The 19,458-nt window shown below is 40.9% G+C and overlaps 1 protein-coding gene and 1 pseudogene across 2 annotated transcripts in view; both read right to left on the reverse strand.

Moving 5' to 3' along the window:
* Positions 1-92: 92 nt before the first annotated feature.
* Positions 93-2,294, reverse strand: LOC148067370 (dynein axonemal intermediate chain 2 pseudogene; annotated as a pseudogene).
* Positions 2,295-2,409: 115 nt separating this feature from the next.
* LOC148067371 (uncharacterized) overlaps positions 2,410-19,458 on the reverse strand; it is a 30,045-nt gene continuing 12,996 nt past the window's right edge. For both annotated transcript variants that reach the window (XM_087806545.1, XM_087806544.1), the window contains exons 7-23: positions 19,234-19,352; positions 17,855-17,996; positions 17,590-17,729; positions 15,140-15,266; positions 14,899-14,934; positions 13,363-13,490; positions 13,164-13,287; positions 10,546-10,691; positions 8,002-8,128; positions 6,864-6,893; positions 6,681-6,793; positions 6,394-6,526; positions 6,024-6,163; positions 4,596-4,719; positions 3,700-3,858; positions 3,446-3,608; positions 2,410-2,768 (exon numbers count right to left, since the gene is read on the reverse strand). In XM_087806545.1, coding sequence (XP_087662671.1) covers positions 2,680-2,768; positions 3,446-3,608; positions 3,700-3,858; positions 4,596-4,719; positions 6,024-6,163; positions 6,394-6,526; positions 6,681-6,793; positions 6,864-6,893; positions 8,002-8,128; positions 10,546-10,691; positions 13,164-13,287; positions 13,363-13,490; positions 14,899-14,934; positions 15,140-15,266; positions 17,590-17,729; positions 17,855-17,996; positions 19,234-19,352 — 2,040 coding nt within the window. In that variant the 3' untranslated portion in view covers positions 2,410-2,679. The remainder of the gene's footprint in view (positions 2,769-3,445; positions 3,609-3,699; positions 3,859-4,595; positions 4,720-6,023; positions 6,164-6,393; positions 6,527-6,680; positions 6,794-6,863; positions 6,894-8,001; positions 8,129-10,545; positions 10,692-13,163; positions 13,288-13,362; positions 13,491-14,898; positions 14,935-15,139; positions 15,267-17,589; positions 17,730-17,854; positions 17,997-19,233; positions 19,353-19,458) is intronic.

Raw genomic sequence — 19,458 nt, forward strand, 5'->3', positions numbered from 1 at the left:
ACAGTCATGTGGATAATTACAGAACGATGCACTTTCCTTCCATGTTTCTGACCTTTTTTCCATGTCGGTAAACAAAGGGTTATTTATTTGTCTGTCGAGGTTGTCGGCTCAAACTGTCAAGTTGATGCCGGATCAGGATGCACGGAGCAGGTCTTCCCTTGTAGCTGTGAGGAAGTGTCATGAAGGTTATGTTCCTTATGCACATCAGTATCAGGAACATGACCTGGTGTCGCCTCTAGCTCTTCTTTCCTTTCTTGGCTGGTGTCGGCTCCAGAGTCTTGAAGAAGTTCTCTTCCGCCCGGGCGATCAGCTCGTCGGGACTCTCCTCCTCCTCGTCCGGCTCGCCCGCAGCCTCATCCGGGCGACTCTGCTCGGAGCGGCTGCGCTCCTTCAGCTGGATCTCCCGCCGCCGCGACTCGTGGAACTTCTCGCGCCGCGTCTCCCGCTCGAAGAGCTCCGACATCAGGCCCTTCTCGTTGGGCTGCACCTCGGACACCTCCGACGACACCTCCAGCAGCGTGACGTCGCCCTGCTCCGACCCGCACGCCACCAGGCGCCCGCCCTCCTGGACCCGCAGGCTGTGGAGCGCCTCGTCGCACACTTGCAGGCTCAGGGTCGGCACGCTCTGTTTGAAGAGGACGTCCCACACGTCCAGGACTCCGTTCGTCTTGACCGTGAAGAAGACGGCGGGTCGCACCGGGCTCCAGCAGGCGTCCATCAGAGAGGACTTCTGTCTGATGCACATGATGGACGAGTCCCGGATGTCCTCGGACCAAATGCGGGCGGTCCAGTCCCCGACCGTTAAGAAGTTCTTGGGGAAGAACGGGTTCCTCTGAAGGGCGTGGATCGGGCCGGTGTGGCTCGTGTAGTTGCAGACGATCTTTTCCGCCGGCGTTTTAGCTTTCCTGTTGCAGGACACGACCATACCCTCCTCCGTCCCCACCATGAACTTTGTCGGCATGGTGCCCTCAAACTCCAGGGACACGGCGGCATACGCCCGATCCCTGTTGCCTTCCCGTCCCGGATCCAGAACAAGACCCTCCGTTGGCGCACTGAGATTACGGACGTCCCACCAGAGGACCTGTCCATCCGTGGAGGTGGAGAAGGCGTCTGTTCCCGTCTTGGATTGTAGCCAGATGGTCTTGTAGACCGGGTCTTGGTGACTCTGGTCCATGGCGGAGACTTCGACCGGTTGACTCCCTTTCCTCGTGTCCCACACCATGATCTGGCCGTTGTAACTGCCCCCCAGCAGAATGTGGCAGTCTTTAGGGTTGTACTCCAGGCACACTAGTGGGGAGTTTGGGCTCAGGGTCACATCTGGGCAATGTGGGTTTTCAATGTTCCAGACGTATGAGTTCATGTTCTGGTCCGCACACATGCCCTGGTACTCCGGGCAGGAGTACGCAGTAGCCAGCGTCCGACCGTCGTCCGGGTGCCAGGAGAGCCCAGTTACCGTCCTCTTCCGATGGTTCGGGTCCCTAAACATGTTGAGGGTCTTGGCAGGAGGGGACTCCTGAGTGTCGTCCTTGACCGGAGCTTTAGGCCGGTCCGCGACCTCGTCCAGGAAGTACACCTGGTAGATGTCCATGGTGTTGGTCTGCCGTATGCAGTGTTCCATGACCCGGCTCAGCTGCAGGATGGTGGCCACGTAGTTGTCGTCTCGCTCCGTCTTCTTGAGGTACCGACTCCTCTGCTCCGGGTCGTTGATGTTGACCTCTCTGGGCCAGCCGCCTTCCACGTGGTTGGCGCCGCAGCTCATCATCTTGACCTTCTCGGTGTTGACCTCGTGCTCCGACAGGTTAGGAGCCGACTGCACCCCTCGGTCCTGGTGCGTCAGGGTGACCAGCTCGTCGTCCGCAACACGGCTCGAAGGGAGGTCCAGCACCAGCTCGGGCGGCGGCTCCACGAAACCCGTTTCCCCGCCGACCTCATCGCCCGCCTCGGCGGGGTCTTGATCCTGCTCCATCCTCCTCTGAACTATATCAACACGGGGCCACCTTCTCAAACTGTGTTTACCTCCTGAGTAACCAACACAAAGTACAAAGTTGATTATATGTAGTCTCTCGCCTGAGGTCATGCTCACTGCTGTGTGACATCACTGCACATCTGTGTGACATCATCAGTGATGAGGATAAAATCTGGACAATTACTTCTTCAATGTCCTTTTGAATAAATCATGAATTTTTTGTCCTTCAATTTTCTTTATTTATAAAATGGCTTTTTTCATGTGTTTTTTTTTTCAAAGTTTTTTATCTCGTATGTCCTTGTAAATATTTGTTTTAGTTTCCTAGTGATCTCCATGTTTCGCACCGATGTGACGTCATAAAGGCACGCATTACCGTTTCTGTCCTCTAGATGGCGACGTATGCCTTCTGTTCCGGACACCACAAACTTGTCAAGACTCACCGACATGTTGAATACATTTTATTGACAAAAATACTTGTTCATAAATGAACACTTGGAAAAACAAATGCTAGTTCAATGTCCATAAGTGTAATGTTGGCAGCATAAAAGATTTAACACTGTTTTGAGTTCAAACATTTGATCGGAAAAAAAGGGTCACAAATATCTAGTGATGATTTGACCCCCCCCCAACGTGAACTGTTAGGGTTTGATCCAGCAGCAAAGATCCATTTATGTCCATGAACGCATCACAACGCTTACAGCTGATCCACTGAGTCAGATAATCTCCACGTTCCACCTTTGTTGTGGTTTGTTCGGGTCCAGCTTGTTCAGAATCACCTGGTTTTTGTCGTAGTGAGTTCCACCTGCAAGAGATTTGATTTATATTTTGTTAATAAACGATGGGTAACTACATGAATATTACAAGTTATGTCATAATATGACAGGAAAATATAAGTATATATATCAATTTAACTTATATAATGTGTTTAATGTATAATAAAAAAAGTGGATATATTTGAATGGAAAGAAAAGTTATTGTATTGACCAAAAATGTAAAATATGAACACTTGTAGACAAAATGATAGATCATATGAATATACAGTAATACTGTAAAAATGGTATTATGAGAAGCAGAGGTAAAATGGATACATGAATGAAAATTGACATGCTTATGTAGTACGACTTCTTGACCACAGAGTGTCGCTGTTTTACCAACATGAATCAAGCTCCAACTGGTAAATGACTGGGAATGAACGTGTCCTCTCAGAAGCTTAATCTGTTCCCACACTTTTTTGCTGAGTCGTCGTTTCTACTCTCTTTATGTCAAGTGTCACTAATAACCGTCGGCCGCACCTTCTTCAGTGCCGCTCTTCTTGATGTTTTGTAGTCAAAATCCAATATCAACAGGTTATAATAGACTTACAGCAACCACCATAACATTGTGACCACCTGTCTCTGAGTGTGTTTATTATCTTTCTCATCTTTACCGAGACATGTCATGTCTTCCTCCTCAATGGAGTGAGGGCACATTTGAACTGACCTTTCACCTCCAGGACCAGGTCAGCAGTGGCAGAGTGGCGGATGAACCCGTCAGGTGTGATGCTCCACAGGTGCGCCTGCTGGTCCGGACCCGGTGCCAGTCCGATCCGACTTCCTGCGATGGTGACGCTCCCGCTGGGAGTCAGGCAACACTCCTCCAGCAGCTGAAGGGTGATCCAGATTGGTTAAAATGGTGGACTTGCAGGGAAAATAAGTGAAGGATAAGAAGAAGAAGGGCCTGCTGCCCACACGCACCTTGCAGTGCAGATGTCCACTCCGGTAGGACCAGATCTGCTCGATGCCGCCCGTCTCCTCCAACTCCTGGATTCGCAGCAGCTTGATCTCCTCCAGGTCTCCAGAGACAGACATCAAGTGCCCGGTTTGATGGTTCCGCAGACGGAAGTGGACCTGCTTCTGCTCAGCAAACACAAGGCAAGCAAAAAATAAAGTTTATTTTCCTTTGAAATAAGTACATAAAATATGCTTAATCTAAATCTGACGTCTATTTCGCTATGTCAAAAATGATGGAGAGCTGGGACTGGTTGGCTGGGCGGCAAAGCATTATGGGAACTGGTCAAGTCACTGTTACAGAGAGGGTTATTGAGAACGATGGCATGTTTATTAAATGTTTTTAATTAAATGGTCACTACTTTGTGGATGTTGTTTAAGGTGTTTTTTTTTAATTAAAACATAACATAACCCCAGAAATAAACAAGGGACGACTGTATATTATATATATTATATCAGGACCTTCACTAAAAGATGGTCCAGATTAAGATATAAGAAAACAGATAATTATAATTGTGTTTTTAAATCACATTTTATGTTTAATATTAACTTTAATTTTTCCAATATTTCCTTTAGTTATTCCTTTATTTTTTTAATCATATTTACCTGTAGTTGAATTAAACAAGAGTTTGATGAATGTAATTGTGTATTAACTTTTACATTTTCACAATTAACTTTTGAATATTTCCAGAATACTGTAGTTTCTCATGTTAGATGCTGAATATCCTCTTCCATCTATATTTGTGTAGATTGACACTGAAGATCTTCAGGAAATATATTCTGAATATGGTTCTTTGTTCATCACCGTTAAAAGGGTATTAAATAAACTAGAATAAAAGCTGGAACGTGTTGGGGTGACTGACCTGCAGGAGGGGGCGCATGGATCCGATGTTCTTCCAGCTCATGGACTGGTACCAGTCGGGCACCTCACCTGGAGTCAGTAAGACCTGAGCGCCGCGGTAGTTGACGCCCTCGTACAGGATCCACCTGGATGAAACCAGAAGTGGAAACCAAGGTTCACTCTAGCTATGCGACCAAACATTATGACCCCCTCTTAATGTTGCATAATAAACATTTCATCTACATCAACAACTATTTAATAAAAAAAATTGTTTATCTGTTTCAATCTCTTTTGGGAATTTTGCTGAGATAGATTTGGGTGTTTTTGATTTTAAAATTCCATCCAAGACCCACTTTCAGTGCCAGACTGCATCTCAGTGTGAAGGCGTTGAATAAAGGTGTCTGCTCTTCTGCTCGATTGTCCTCCATCAGCGCGAGTGGACTTCTCAGCATCTCGCAGCTTAGGGCAGAATCTCACACTCGAGCCAGAGGCTGAGTCAGCCGGGCTACGGATAATAAACTAAATCTGCCCCCTACACTTCATTTCTGGCTCCGCGCTGCCAGAAGATTGATACGTTCACCCATCGCTAACTTTTCTCATTGCCATCGGAGGTTTCAACCTCAGAAAGTCCTCAGCCGACCTTGACCGTCTTCTCTAGTCACCTTCATTCTCCCATTAACAACCTTAATCAATGGTAATCCATTAGCCTCCCATTCACTGGTTTCTTGTCCTTTTCTATTCGCTCTGAATAACAACCTCTTCACCTGTCATCTGCTGAGACGTTCAGACGTCGCAATCTAATGGATAATTATTCTTGCTGTGGGAAAAGATTTTGAAGTTGAGTCCAGGTGAGCGAGAGCAGAAAATCACACGATGCTTCGAAAATATTGAGACCTTGAAAAACTCTCGGCTCGCTTGGGGATGAAAATCAACTTGAGGGACACGTTCTGATGAGTCATCCGACTTGTGACACCAAACATTTTTTTGGAAAAAATCTGATAGAAGATCTTGTTTTTCTGATTTCAAACACGGCACTATAAAAAGCTCTTAGTCTTGTTCCCTCTGTTACAAACATGATTCATATTAACAGCGGATAATTGTCAGAATTAATTACAGCACTTAGTGGGAGGCACTAATTACCACACCCACCTTACTTATGGTGTCAACAAAACCGTTAAATCCCATGATGCCTTTCCACTCACTGCTCTATTTAGCTAGAATACGGCATTCAAACGTGAGGTGTATGCCGCCATGTCAGAAGCGATCGACTTCTGTGATGGGTCGGCTGGGCGGCAAAGCATTACCATTCGGGTCAGCATTCCCTCAAAGGGTTTGCAATGTTGGGTTTGAAGTTGAAGTGAATGATGCTAATTTAAATGCTAATTTATTTATTGCAGGGAGTTTCAGAACCCGCGATAAACAAGGGACTTTGATCACTGCTTGTACTCACATGCCGCCCTCCACGTGCACGGACTGGACCCTGGTGCACCCCCCAGCCAGCTGAAGGTTGACGCACCCTTCCGTCAGGACCACCCTCTTCCCACGCAGGCCCGAGCGCTCGAACAGGGTGATGGAGGGCAGCGAGAACTCCTGGGCGAGCCACGGAGAGAGTTGGAAAGAAAGGTACGTTTTAGTAAAGGGCAGCAGCTCCATGAGGTTACCATGGAAACCATGGCGAATAAACCTTCGTTATTGACAGTCTGTGTTTCACATTTGGAGCAAGGTTGATTTCGTGAACGTTAAATGTGAAAGTGTTTTTTTTTTTTTCCTCTAAATGTACAGCAGCTGTTGTTTAGCCGAGATGAAGAGCCAACACTCACGAAGCCAGTGGTCTGCAGGGACGCGATGGAGCAGCCGGTGTTGACGCAGCCCATCGCCCTCAGGTCCGGGTAGCCGCCCTCCTCCAAAACGTACATCTTCCCACTGAAGTCGGGACCCTCGAACGCCAACCAACTGTCGCACACGAGAACGTTTTTATGATTTCCTTCAGATAAATATTTTCATTTTCTGTGACCAGATTAAATCTCTCTCTTCAGATATTGAGACACGGAGTTCTCTCCGGTCCTGAATCAACAAGATAAAAACAAAAACGACCTCCTCAGCTCACCTGCCCGACAGAACCTTACACGAAGCCACGCAGAATCCTTCCTGCAGCGAGGCCAAGTTGTCCTCCACCACGAGGACGGTGCCCTGGAAACCGGGCAGAGAAAACAGCTGCACCTGAGGACAACAACAAAAAAAATGCTGAGTCACAAACACACGACAGGTCCTCGTTTGTTCGGAGCTTTACCTTGAATTTGGCCGGCTTCTCAAAGTCGTCCTGCGGAGAATGAAAAATACATTTTATTTTCTCATATTAACAACAGGTTGTAACATGACCCTATTTCTTATGTTATTGACAATTAATAAGAAACAATAATAATCAACCTATCTTCTTCATGTCTGTACATCTAGATTTTCTACTCATTTTAGGACATAATCAGTCGATAAAATGTCTCTTATCTTAGGACAATGTTTACATTTTTTAATTTCCATAATATTTCAGTATTTTTATTATTTTGGGTTTAAACTGACCAAATACAACATTTTATTTAAAGACAAAACACCTTTATCTCCCTATATTTTAAAATAAATGTGTAAATGTAAATTATATTTAGTTGTTTTTGCATTAAAAATATTTTCGCATCCAATAATCTGTTTGATATAAATACATTTTTTGGTATCTACAGTCACATATGGTTTAGAAAACATATAATAATAATAATTATTAAATATTTAAATTAAAAACTGATACTATATTAATTAACTTTTCCGCCCCATAAATAAAACAGTAAATAAGTTTTATTTTATAACATTAATACTTTTAACCTTCTAGTTTATATGTTTTTTATATTATATCATTTAAAACAAATGCATATTATATTACATACATATTTGGAAAGGGCAAATGTAAAAGTGTTTTTTCTTGAAGCTGCTTGAAAATGATTGAATACAATTTTAATACCAAATTATTTATGTATTCTCCATTTAAACTCTACTATATATTAAATATAATAGACTTTTTTCATTAACTTTTACGGCAGCTAAAGCACCATGAAAGTCAGCTTTGGGGCTTCGGAATGAGGCATTCTGGGATATGCTATATCTTCTGAAAAGGCCATTTTAGACACAATGTCGATACTACTTTAATATGAATATATATCTTTGTCTTAACTTTTCTTTGTTTTAAGTTTCACTTCCTCAGTTCAGGATGAGTCAACTCCATGTCTTTCATTCTCATGACACAAAGTTTCCGACCACAAAGTCCGGGTCCCATGTTCCTTAACGTGATTAGAGAGTAAAAGAGTGCCTGGTCCCGAGGTCACTCCGGGTCAGCTGATTGTAATAATAATAAGCAACACGTAGGAAGGGAAATAAAAGCATCTCACCAGAAGCACGGCCATAGCCGAGGCGATGTGGGGCTGCAGCCCCCCCCAGTCCTCCGGGCTTCCATACAGGCCTTTTTCCAGGATGTATGACTCGCCACAAAAGCCCGGCTCTTCAAAAGCAACCCAGCTGTAGGAGACAAAAGAACATCTCTTTTATTCTCTATTCACCTCATATCCACAGAAACCCATCTCATCTCCTGGCGGTTCAGGAGACACGGACCGTTCATCAATAATGAGCGTGGATGTGTCTCACAGTCATATAAACACGCCAATTATGTGCCTTCATCTGTTTTACTGGCCAATAATCCGCCCTGCAGAGTTCCTCAATTTGGTTTCTCGTCGTGCTGATAAGGCGACCTACTTATGAGTCACAACTTCCAGTATTAAAGATCCAAGATACCTGTTTTTTACAATAATAATTAAGTATATATTTGTGTCACTTCGAGGTCGGTCAGATTTGTTTCAAACACTGTACTATATATTTAAAAATATTGTATCAAGCTGCAGTCAGGAACATCTAAGCTCCTTGTTCATTGAAAGCCTTTAACTACCGCAACCATATAAATGATGGTGCGAACAAAACCGTGAACTCCCATGATGCCATTCTACACAGTGCTCCATTTAGTGACGGCTGATTGGTCGCCACAATACTGCATTTAAATGATGTGTGGATGTTGCTATGTCGAAAGCAGCTGTGATCGGTTGGCTGGGCGGCAAAGCATTGAGAGGTGATGACACCTCATATGCCCTGGTGAGTTTGTGACCCTTAATGTTGTTAATTTAAACAAGTGACAATTGAACGGTCAATACTTGGCAGATTTCCTTGGATGTTGGTTCTTTGTAATCCAGAATCCTGAGGGCGATACTTTGGTTATGTCATTAAATGCCGATATATATACATAATTAAATATGCGCTGTGTTGCAAAGCATGCTGGGAATGCCACTCGTGACGTACTGAAATCAAACAAACTCCTTGCCATGGATTCAAATAGACAAAATCTGTCCTTTAATTTTAACATTTAATTTCAATAAATATACCCAAAAAGCAGGAAAGGGACTTTGTTAAAGCTGTGAAGTCTTTTTTCAGTTATCTTTGGCGTGAAATAATTCTGTGTCTGTTTGACGTTTTTGCGATTAAGAGCTTAACGTCCAGCAGCTGCTTCCCCCGATTACCTGGATTCACCTCCACGAGTCCAACAACTCCAGATGTTTCTAATCGTTCCCTCGAGCCTTCATGAGTCCAGGACCTGGTCCGCTCACCCGACTCTCTGCTCTGACGCGTGTCGTGGTAAGTGCTCCAGACCGAACGTGTAGTTGTTGTGTCACTATTAATGCGCTGGAGATATTCCTACTGCACTCGAATGCAACCAAACGTTAAGCAAACACAAGGATAAAGCATTGAGACGTCTTGTAAAGCGCCTCACCAACGGTTGAAACATCTAAAGAATTCCCAGCAGCTGTCTGTGTGGGTGTGTGTGTGTGTGTGTGCGGGTGTGTGTGTGTGTGTGTGTGTGTGCGTGTGTACATGGGAATGATTTCTTTCATGTTTCTGCTGACAGTTATTCCTGCCGACAGGCCCTGGCATTTCAGTTGATGCACAAAAACACAGTGTTGTGACACGCCAGAGTGTAAACAATTGCGTCCCAAAGACAACTCAAGGCTCGCTGGGCGGGCGAGGCGGGCGAGGCGGGCGAGGCGGGCGTAATAACAGTTCTGTATAAGGCGCTAAGAGCCTCCAGTCGTGCCTCAACACATCAACCAGATGTTCCTCGTTCTTCGAATCATTTTACAGATTGATTTACCACTTTGAACTCAAACTATTTTATTTAATTATTTTCCTTTCTAGGGTTGGGTCAGATCATTTTTTTAATTCTTATTTTTATTATTCATTCACGTTGCTCTTTACAAAATATGTTTTAATGTATCTTTTAGTCATTAAAAACCAAAAATAGGTCCATATGTCAAAATTTAAGTAATACTTTTAATAAATGTGCATTCTTAAATAATAAGTAAAAAACAGGTACAATTTATTTTGCCTCTTCAAGTGTTTTGACTCCTCTTCTTGACTAGATGTCTCTATTTGATAAAACTATTTAACATTTTAATTTACAGTTGTTTTGCTATTTTACTGTACATTTTGATCCAATCCATATTTTTTGAGGAATACATACATCTGATCCATCAAACCACATGTTATATTTGAATTACAACCCTATCTATCCTTGTGATCTATCATTTAATTATTATTGCTGTGTCTTGAGGAAAATAAAACTGTGTCTACGTTGTTCAACAGATGGACAACATAATGATTTTTGGCAGTGAAATCTAGTCCCGAGGCAGGACAGTGCAGACACCAGTCAGGCGTGGCAGCCAGAATATACAGGTGTGTCGTCGGGACTTGTCAGCGAGGGCGCGGTTCGGTCGGAGCTATGCGGCTAATCTGCGCACAAGAATGAACTTCTCCTTGTTTGGAAAAGGCGGGAGAATGAAGCGAAGAATGTACCCGTCCTCTCTTAACCCCCCGTTTTGACGAGTGTCACTCACGCTCCGCTGATGACGTCGACCGACTGCGTTCTCGTGCCGTAGCCGGTGTCCTCCATGTTGCCCACGGGCACCGACAAGTCGATGTTGACCCCCATCTGCCCGAAGTTTAGATCACTGAACATCTTCAGGTGCGGAGTCAGGAAGTCCTGTGGAGAGGAAAAAGACTTTAGAACGGATCGGATAACCCCTTCAAAAACATCAAATATGTGACGGTTGGTTGAGATAAGAAACGACAAAATCTTACAAACCTTCTGATTATTTTAGCACTTTAGAAGGATTCACACTAAAGGAGGGGAGTTCATTTTTGATTTCCCATATCTTGTGTTTCCCCTCACCACAATTACCTATAATACTTTGTGTAAATAAATCCAAAATAGTCTCTGCTTAGTGATCTGCCTGAACATTTGCTGCAACAATTCGTCTTTATCAAGTCCTGTGTGATGAAAAACACTGAAACAGCTAAAAGCGGGATTCAATTTCTTGGTTGCCTTTTGGAACTAAACACAATTTGTGGTTCAAAGTAGTTTTTTGTCATTTGACTAAATCCTTCTTTGTCACCGACCCAGTTGGAGTCTACAATTATGGCTCATAACACTGTAACCACTAGGATGTGCCTGCAGTTCAGCTCTAGTTGAAACCATGTATTGATTTTTCACCATGATTTTGAAACCCTCAAAAATCAACTCCTTATTCAACACATTGATGTGAAGTGTGCTGCCTTTTAGTGAAAAAAAAGTCCATGTAACCATGAAAAGCTGTTTTTTTTAAATAAGTTTCGCGAAAGTAAACCATGGTTTTGTATTTGTTTAGAAATAAGAAATACTATTAAAAACAAGTATTCTATCTTGTGATGTGTTAATGTTGTCATCATTTCTAGTTTTAATATTTGAAGTTAAAAATAAATAATTAAAATTAAAACTTAATTTGTATCACATTTTCTCCTTAAGTGCAAAAAGTTTGTCTGAAGGTTACGAGAGCGGAGTCCATTATGCCGTAATAATGGCAGCTGTAATCACGGCCCCGCTTTGTTTATACAACGGGTCCCTTGGTGGTGGAGACTTCCTGGATTCATGGCACAGCGTGACAAACATTGATGTTTGATCAATCAGAGCGGGCGTGGTTTATGGGTGTGGCCAGAAAAACCAAACCTTTTTAGTGGGCGGGGCTTACGTTTTCTAATGTAAATATTTAAATGAAAAGAGAGTTTTGTACAGACAGACACATACTGATGAGTTCAATAGAGTCCAAGATCTATTTAAGACACACTTAAATCAACACATTAGTTATCCTTTAAAACAGGGGAGCCCACACTTTTTCGTTTTGCGAGCTACTTTTATAATAATCAAGTTCAAAAGATCTACCTTCATCAAATTTTCTCAACGTAAGTAAGTACATACTTCAGATGATAGCACTGAATGAAGTGAATGGACTGATAATCAGTGATGATTGAAGGATGTCTGGATTTAATCATCTTTATAGAAATACTGACTTACATAAATAACTATATTCAAATAGTTCAGTCCGTGAGGAGCAGATTTCCTCATAAGAAGATACTTTTCCTCTGAGAGTAACTTCCAAAGATGTCCATGAGATCCATGAGACCTGGTCTTAAGTGTCAGCCTGTGTTAAATCTCATCCTCCACTGCAGACAAGTTCAGGACTCGTATGTAGTAAGAATTGGATTGATTTCCTAGTAAAAATGGTCGTTCAATCGAACCCAAATGGTGCACAAAGAATATTTATATGAAAGAATCTGGAAGAAAACCCGCATTTGTTGCGCTTTCATTGGAACCTGCGGCTTCACTTCGATGGAACTGACGTGATGTTTCTGTGACTCTCGTAGAGAAGAACCTGAAGCGATCAAACGCGCATTCTTTTGTTCGATATATTATTAAAAAAAACTAGCTTATAATTCTATATATAATTTTTCTGAATTGCGTAAAATTACTGTAGGAAAGTCTGCACGTTTTGCTCTTTTTATTCTCGATTCATATGAACTTTGCCGTGCGTTCAGTGGAAGAGGAGGGAGCTCAGAGTGGCTGCTCTGCATGTCAATCAAATTTTCAACCAATTGGCGCAATAACCATCTGATTGACATGCACAGCAGCCAATCTAAGCTCTCTTCACTATTTTCTTATATAATATTTTATCAAATCATGCGATCTACTCGCAACAGCTTTGTGATCGAACGGTAGATCGTGATCGACGTATCCGGCATCCCTGCTTAAAAATATATATATTTTTTGTGTGTTCGCACACAAATTCCATTTTTTTTAAGTACAATGTAATGCTGTAATGTCAAGGACCATTAACTTGCCAGTTTTAAGTACATTTTACTTACATTAAAACACAAGTGAAAATATTATGTAACATACAGTATACCTAATAACAAGTTTAAGTTAAACTAATTTGAACAAATTAAGTAATATATATTCTGTTTTTTTATAGGCAGGAATATCATTTTAAATCCTGCCCTGAAGTGTTTTTAACTTATATTTAAATTTTCATTCATATGAAAATATATTTTTAATTCTATTTCCAACACTAAACAAAGAAGTCACATATCTTGTGTTACTTTGAATGCGAAAGAGTGATATTCCCGACAGTAACAAACTCACCGACAGAATGGGTCGCAGTGACATGAAAGCCTCAGAGCCGCCCCAGTCCGAGGGGTCCAGGTACTCGCCCTCCTCCAGGATGAACTGCTGACCCTCGAACCCCGGCTCACTGTAGCCCACCCAGCTGGAGGTCAAAGTTTTAAGGTGAATTCCAACGACGGTTTCATGCGAGTGTTCGAGCAAAATGAAGGCAACTCACAGTCCTCCGACGATCTTCACAGACTGGGCAGGCGTCAGAGCGTCCGGGTCGTCTTCGCAGAAGCTGAAGACGTCACCGTCGATTTCCTGCGAGGAGCCCTCGAACCCGGGTGAGTCGAAGAGCACGGCCTGCATGGCAACAAGACTTTGTCACGACCACAGAGAGATTATGCAGATAAGACGATTCATTCAAATATATTCCTCAATAGTGCACGCGCGGATAATCCTGTTATACTTATTGTTATCGCAGGAATGACGCTACCATGACAACATCTGTCATGTGCACTGATTCGATTTATTCATCCCGGACCGAGTCGATGGTCACTGGAGACATTCTGAGGTGCCTTTGACGTTCGGGGCATGTGCACGAGCACGAAAGGATTCGATTATGTTTTTGCAGGATAATAATAATGTGAACATACATCTCACGTCTAACCTTAAACATCTCAACACCTCAGATATATATTGATATATATTGATATAAACATATAAAAGCATGTGTGTGTCTAGTTTTTGGATCGTTTTGCTATTTGGCCCCATAAAAATGTCAATATTTTCCTTGCGTATAAAGCTCTACATCATGATTCCTCATAGTAAAAAGTGGAACTTTCGAGTGTCCTGTGTTGTTAAAAAGTCGATAAAACTGTACTTCAATCTGTGGTGACACTTTTCGGCAAGGCACCATTTTATGGTAAGCCGAGGACCCCCCTTTTAAAAAAAATCAACATGGCCCTTTTAACTCTTGTGTTATCTCAGGGTCAGAGCGGTTTAAATTTGACACGTTAAACATATAAGATTTAACATAAAATGAACTATAAATACATAGAGGAAATGCTGTTGTGTCACAGTGTCTGTGCCGACAACTATGAGTATAACGTAGCCATTAGCTTTAGGGGTGTAAAAGAAAATGGACGCATCGATAAATATCTAGATTTTTATACATAACTGTATGTTCAATGGCACTGCATAGATTTGTCTTTTCAGCCAAATAAACAGTAATACCCTGTGAGATCTCGGCATTGACTGTGGATGAGAGGATACAGTCAACTCCAGCTACTCTTAGAACTGATCCGTTTGGACAAATGTTGTCTTTCAATTCTCTTGAACTGGAAGAGAGTGGAAAACGAAGCGCTATATGAATAAATATTACTTACTTACTTACTTACTTACTATAATCACAAGATGTCACTTAAACTCTGTGTCCCCTTAAAAAACAGAATTAATAACAAAATATATATCGGATCAGAGCTGAATATATCGAATCGTTTTGTGAGATAAGTGAATCGCTACAGCTAATTAGCTGTTACTATTTTAGTACATAAGTGCCAAAATGATTTATATCATTGTGTAACATTCAAGGAAAGATATAGTAGTTTTATTGTTGTGCCCTAGGGTTAGAGCCAACAAAGGAATATTTAAGATAATAAAAGTACAAGAGAATTTCTGTATAGCAAGTGTTATAATAAATCAATAATAATAAAGTAGACAGAAATCGATATCACACCTTATCTTGTTTAAAAAAAACAACGGTTCTCACCTTGACTTCATTGGAATTCTCCACTTTAAATGCTCCCTGGAAACAGCAAGAAGAAACAATTTCCTCAGTTTCAGTTAAAAGTTATTGTCCTTTGTAAACAAGAGATTATTGCTGGTATCTGAATCCATACTCGGTTGTCATGGCAACTGTAGATTGTTAACTGCAATTTAGCTTTTTTTTTTTAACAAGCTCTGAGCGTCAGCTTTTATTGACTTTGCCATTAGATATAAATCCAACTGACCATCTTCAGGGGTCTCAGAGATCCCACGAAAGGCGACGTGAACCCCCAGCTCTCTGGAACAGGGTACACTCCTGCCTCTAGGACGGTCATCATACCCTGCATGCCCGGGTCACTGAAGAGCATCCAGCTGAGGAGAGAGAGATATAAACAAATGGAATCCTTTGCTTAAAACTCCGTGAGGCGTTCAGGGAGCATCTAACCCAGCGTTGACTCTGACTCTTGGTTAAACTGTGGCGTTCTCAAAAACTATATCCAGCAAAGCCGCAGGTCGTCTCTGTGCTTCACGTCAACTTACATTTCTCTAATGAATTCTACAGCTATTGACTCGAACTGAAACAATAATCTTTCTCCGCCAAAAAACAATTTCTCCTGCCACAGCATGAAGGAAGCGACGGTGTGTGTTGTAATGAGAAAACTCTGATGGTTTGGAGTTCACGGGGGATATTTGTCAACGCGCTTTATAGAGGCGAAAAGGCATTAAATTAAATTTGGAGTGGATTGTTCAGTTGAAGACTGTAAACAGTGCCAGAAGCGTTTTGTTGTCTCTTGATTTTAGTAAAAGTTCAACTAGTGTGTTGATTTAAGTGTGTCTTAAATAGATGTTGGACTCTATTGTATCATCAGTATGTGTCTGTTTGTACAAAACTCTCTTTTATTTGAAATATTTACATTAGAAAATGTGCTTAAGCCCCGCCCACTGAAAACACTTCTGGAGTTAAAATCTTGTTTACCATAACCACGGCCACTCTGCTGTGATTTTTGTCACCGTACGTCATCAATCTCAAAGGGTCCCGTTGTATAAACAAAGTGGGGCGTGATTACAGCTGGCTGCAATTATTATTATGTCATAATGAACTCCGCTCTTGTAACCTCTTGTTTGCCGAGACTTCAGAGGGTGGAGAACTTTCTAAAGTGTAATTTCAAAACATGGTCATGATGAGGGACGTCAACATTTGAAACATCTGAGTAGAGTTTTCACATTAGTTGACCTTTAAAGAGAGAACTTAACTGGATTTAATCATGATTAAATTACATTTAAAACTCAAAGTCATCTTAAATAAGTCCAAATGATACTAAATATGTTACAATAACAATTCCATATCATGGTAGATGAAAATGTCGATTGTGCTTCGTCAAATACTAAGCTGAATATAGTTCTTAATTTTATTTAAAAATACTTTAGAATGGTAAATTACTTTAGAATGTATCATTAATCATCTACAACATCTTGCCGTCTTTAGCTATTTCACTTTGACAGGAAAGCTAATGCACTAATGCTAATGGATAAATTGATAAGGATGCTAACACATGCTAACGGCTAACTAAATTGTGTCTTTAATGAAGCGTAAACTAAAATAAGAAACCCGCATATGAACCTTAAGATGTTTTTTGCTTTCTGCTTGACTTTTTGCGTTTTATATACAATAGCTTTAATTTAACATGTGATTTATAAAAGAAATTATGATAAATATTACTTTCATAGAACTAAGTCTAGCGTGCCGGAGCTCCATTATAACAACATGGTGAAGAATTGTTTCAAAAACAATGCTTTTAAAACCTCTTTGTGTATCTATTTTTTGTTGTAATCAAGACAAGATGTCGACCTTCACGCGAACAGCAAAGAATAGTTTTGTTACTTTTCTGCAGTTTATGACTGTGGGAATCAACATTGTACTGTCGCACGTCGCCGTCACAACCAACGCCTCTCTCACATTAAAAAACCTCCTGCTGCCAAATTCTTTCCACACCTTCGTCTGGTTCTCCCTTTCTGTGCTCGTCAAAACAAAGACCAAATGAAAATATTCAATATAAAACGTTGTGAATTACAGTGGAAACGTTTTCTGTAGAGTTTATTTTCGTTTATGAATAATACTTTTAAAGCTTTTTTTTAAGATTTAAAGTAAAAAATCCAAATGAAAATCTACAGAAAACAGTGAAAAAAGTAGTTTTATATTTGTTTAAATCAATGTAAATAAGAGACAGATAGGCAAAAACATAATTATATTGAATTATGACGCGACAAGAAATACTGTATATATGTGTCATTTTACAAAAAAAAAAAATAGAGTTTGGACATGACAGATTAAGTTTTAAGTGGCTAAAATTACAGTAAAATAATTAGAGTGATATTTAGTGTGATTGTTGAAATACATTTACAGAGAAATGTTAAATAAATGTTTACATTTAAATCTGTAAAGAATTGTAAAAGATGTGATCATTTTAGATTAAAAAACACAATAGAAAAAAAAGACCACTCTTCAGTCCTGAAGTAATCTTTGGTAAATACCTGCTGCCACCCCCACGTTAAAGTACCTCCAATTTTCACCCAGTGTGAGCGCAGCATAAATACCTCTCCTCCATGAAAAACCTGCCACATATTCCGCTGCTGACTGTGAGTCGGCTGAACGCCAAGCTCATTAACTGTCATCGGTTTGATGGCATCTACTCACACTCCGGAGTGCACTTGGATGGAAGCCGTGCTCAGCGGGATGCCGAAGGAGCCGGTTTCTATGACGTCATCGTGGTACGGTGTCACTCGGCCTCGTCCCTCCGGCTCGGTGAACAGATCGATGTGAGGGAAGCTGTAATCCTGCGGAGAAGGATTGCAGATTTTTTAACTGACAGGAAGTTAGAAAAAAAATGTCAGATATTAATTAGAAATGTTATTGAATAATGTGTCTTTGTGCAGGTTTTTTTCGATCGGCCGCCACTCACGGAGACAACGTGTCGCAGAGAACCCATGCTTATGGGTTGTGACTCCTGCCCAGGCTCCGCCCACTCATTAGGCAGCTCTATAGCGCCCTCTTCCAGGGGGATGCAGCGGCCCTGGAAGCCCGGCTTCTCGTAGAGGATCCAACTGTGGAGGTGAACAATCGTCAAAACAACGCTCAGTACGTGAGCTCGACAATTTCTTTGTAGACGCTTTCTGAATAAATATAAAATGCAAGATTAAAAAGTTCGGGGGGGGGGTTTCTTGTTTTGCGACACATTCTCCTGATCATTAAAACTTTTTTTCATCCTCAAGAATACATTAAAAACCCCGCGAGTTCTGCCGATCACGCATCAGCCTGTTCTTCCCGTGGTTTCGCCACTCGTCTCAGGAAATTGCTTTTGCAAAATTGAACAAGAAGATCTGATTTCCCTCGACTGACGATCAGTTGTGGTCCAGAGCGCCGGCCTGAGACTGATTCGGCGAGCAAAACACAAATTTAATTGATTTTACTGAATAACGAACTGAATAACAAGGTCGGTCTGAAGCAGATCTTTCAAGGGACACGACTTCTGGCGGGTTTGCATTGATGCCCCTGACGTTTGCTTTCCTTTATAATCCATTTAGACCTTTTATCGATCCTGAAGCTGAAGACTTAACGAAACATCAGAGATTATGTGGGAAATATTATGACCTTGAGTCTTAAATTATTAATATATTGTCAATAATATGTATTTATTAAATAACCAGTAGAAGACTGTAATTTGAGAAAAGAGAGAAAATTCACACTGCTTCATGAAGATTCATAAGACCATCACCAGTTTTTACACCCATAAATATATATTTTTAAATACATTTATTTAATTATAATAAAATGAATAATTTATTATTAAATTCTAAATTTAACAAAAAATATCAGCTTTATTTAAGCAATTTGCCAAAAATATTTAAAGTTAAACTATTTTGGCAATGCATCAACTTAAAAAATAATAACAATTAAATCACAAAACTATAAAAAATAAGAATTAATTTGAAGAAAAGGATGATGTTCCCCAAAAATATATAATTTTAAACTTAATGTTTAAAAAGCTGCAAAAAATGTAAATATAAATAAATAAAAAAGAGACTTTTTAGTTTGTTAACAAAACAGTAAATTGATAATAAAAACGATTATATTCTGGACAATGTTTAATGTTTATTCACAAGAAACAAACTTTTATTTAAATTTAAATATATATATTTATTCATGCTAACTACTTAACCACATTGCATTCTTAGTCATGAATAATTGTATTTGATTTGTCATTAATATGAATATAATATTTCAGTTAAAAATAAACATATGACAAATACATCTTAAACAACATCCACGTCTCAGACTCACCATCCTCTCACAACTTTCACTGATATCACAGGCGACAACTTGAGTGACGAGGCGTCGGCGTCTTCCCTGTAAATGTCGTACTTTTCGCCGCTGAACTGAGCTTTTTCGTACAGCGATATCTGTCGGAGCAGATCACACGTCATGTTAGAACATCATCTCAATGAGAGCGGAGGAGGAATTTTGTGATTAATTACAAAAAAATCTGCTTTTCTTTTTTTTAAAGTA

This window comes from Callionymus lyra, chromosome 13 (genome assembly GCF_982586985.1).
Source record: "Callionymus lyra chromosome 13, fCalLyr1.hap1.1, whole genome shotgun sequence".
Classification (NCBI taxonomy): Eukaryota; Metazoa; Chordata; class Actinopteri; order Syngnathiformes; family Callionymidae; genus Callionymus; species Callionymus lyra.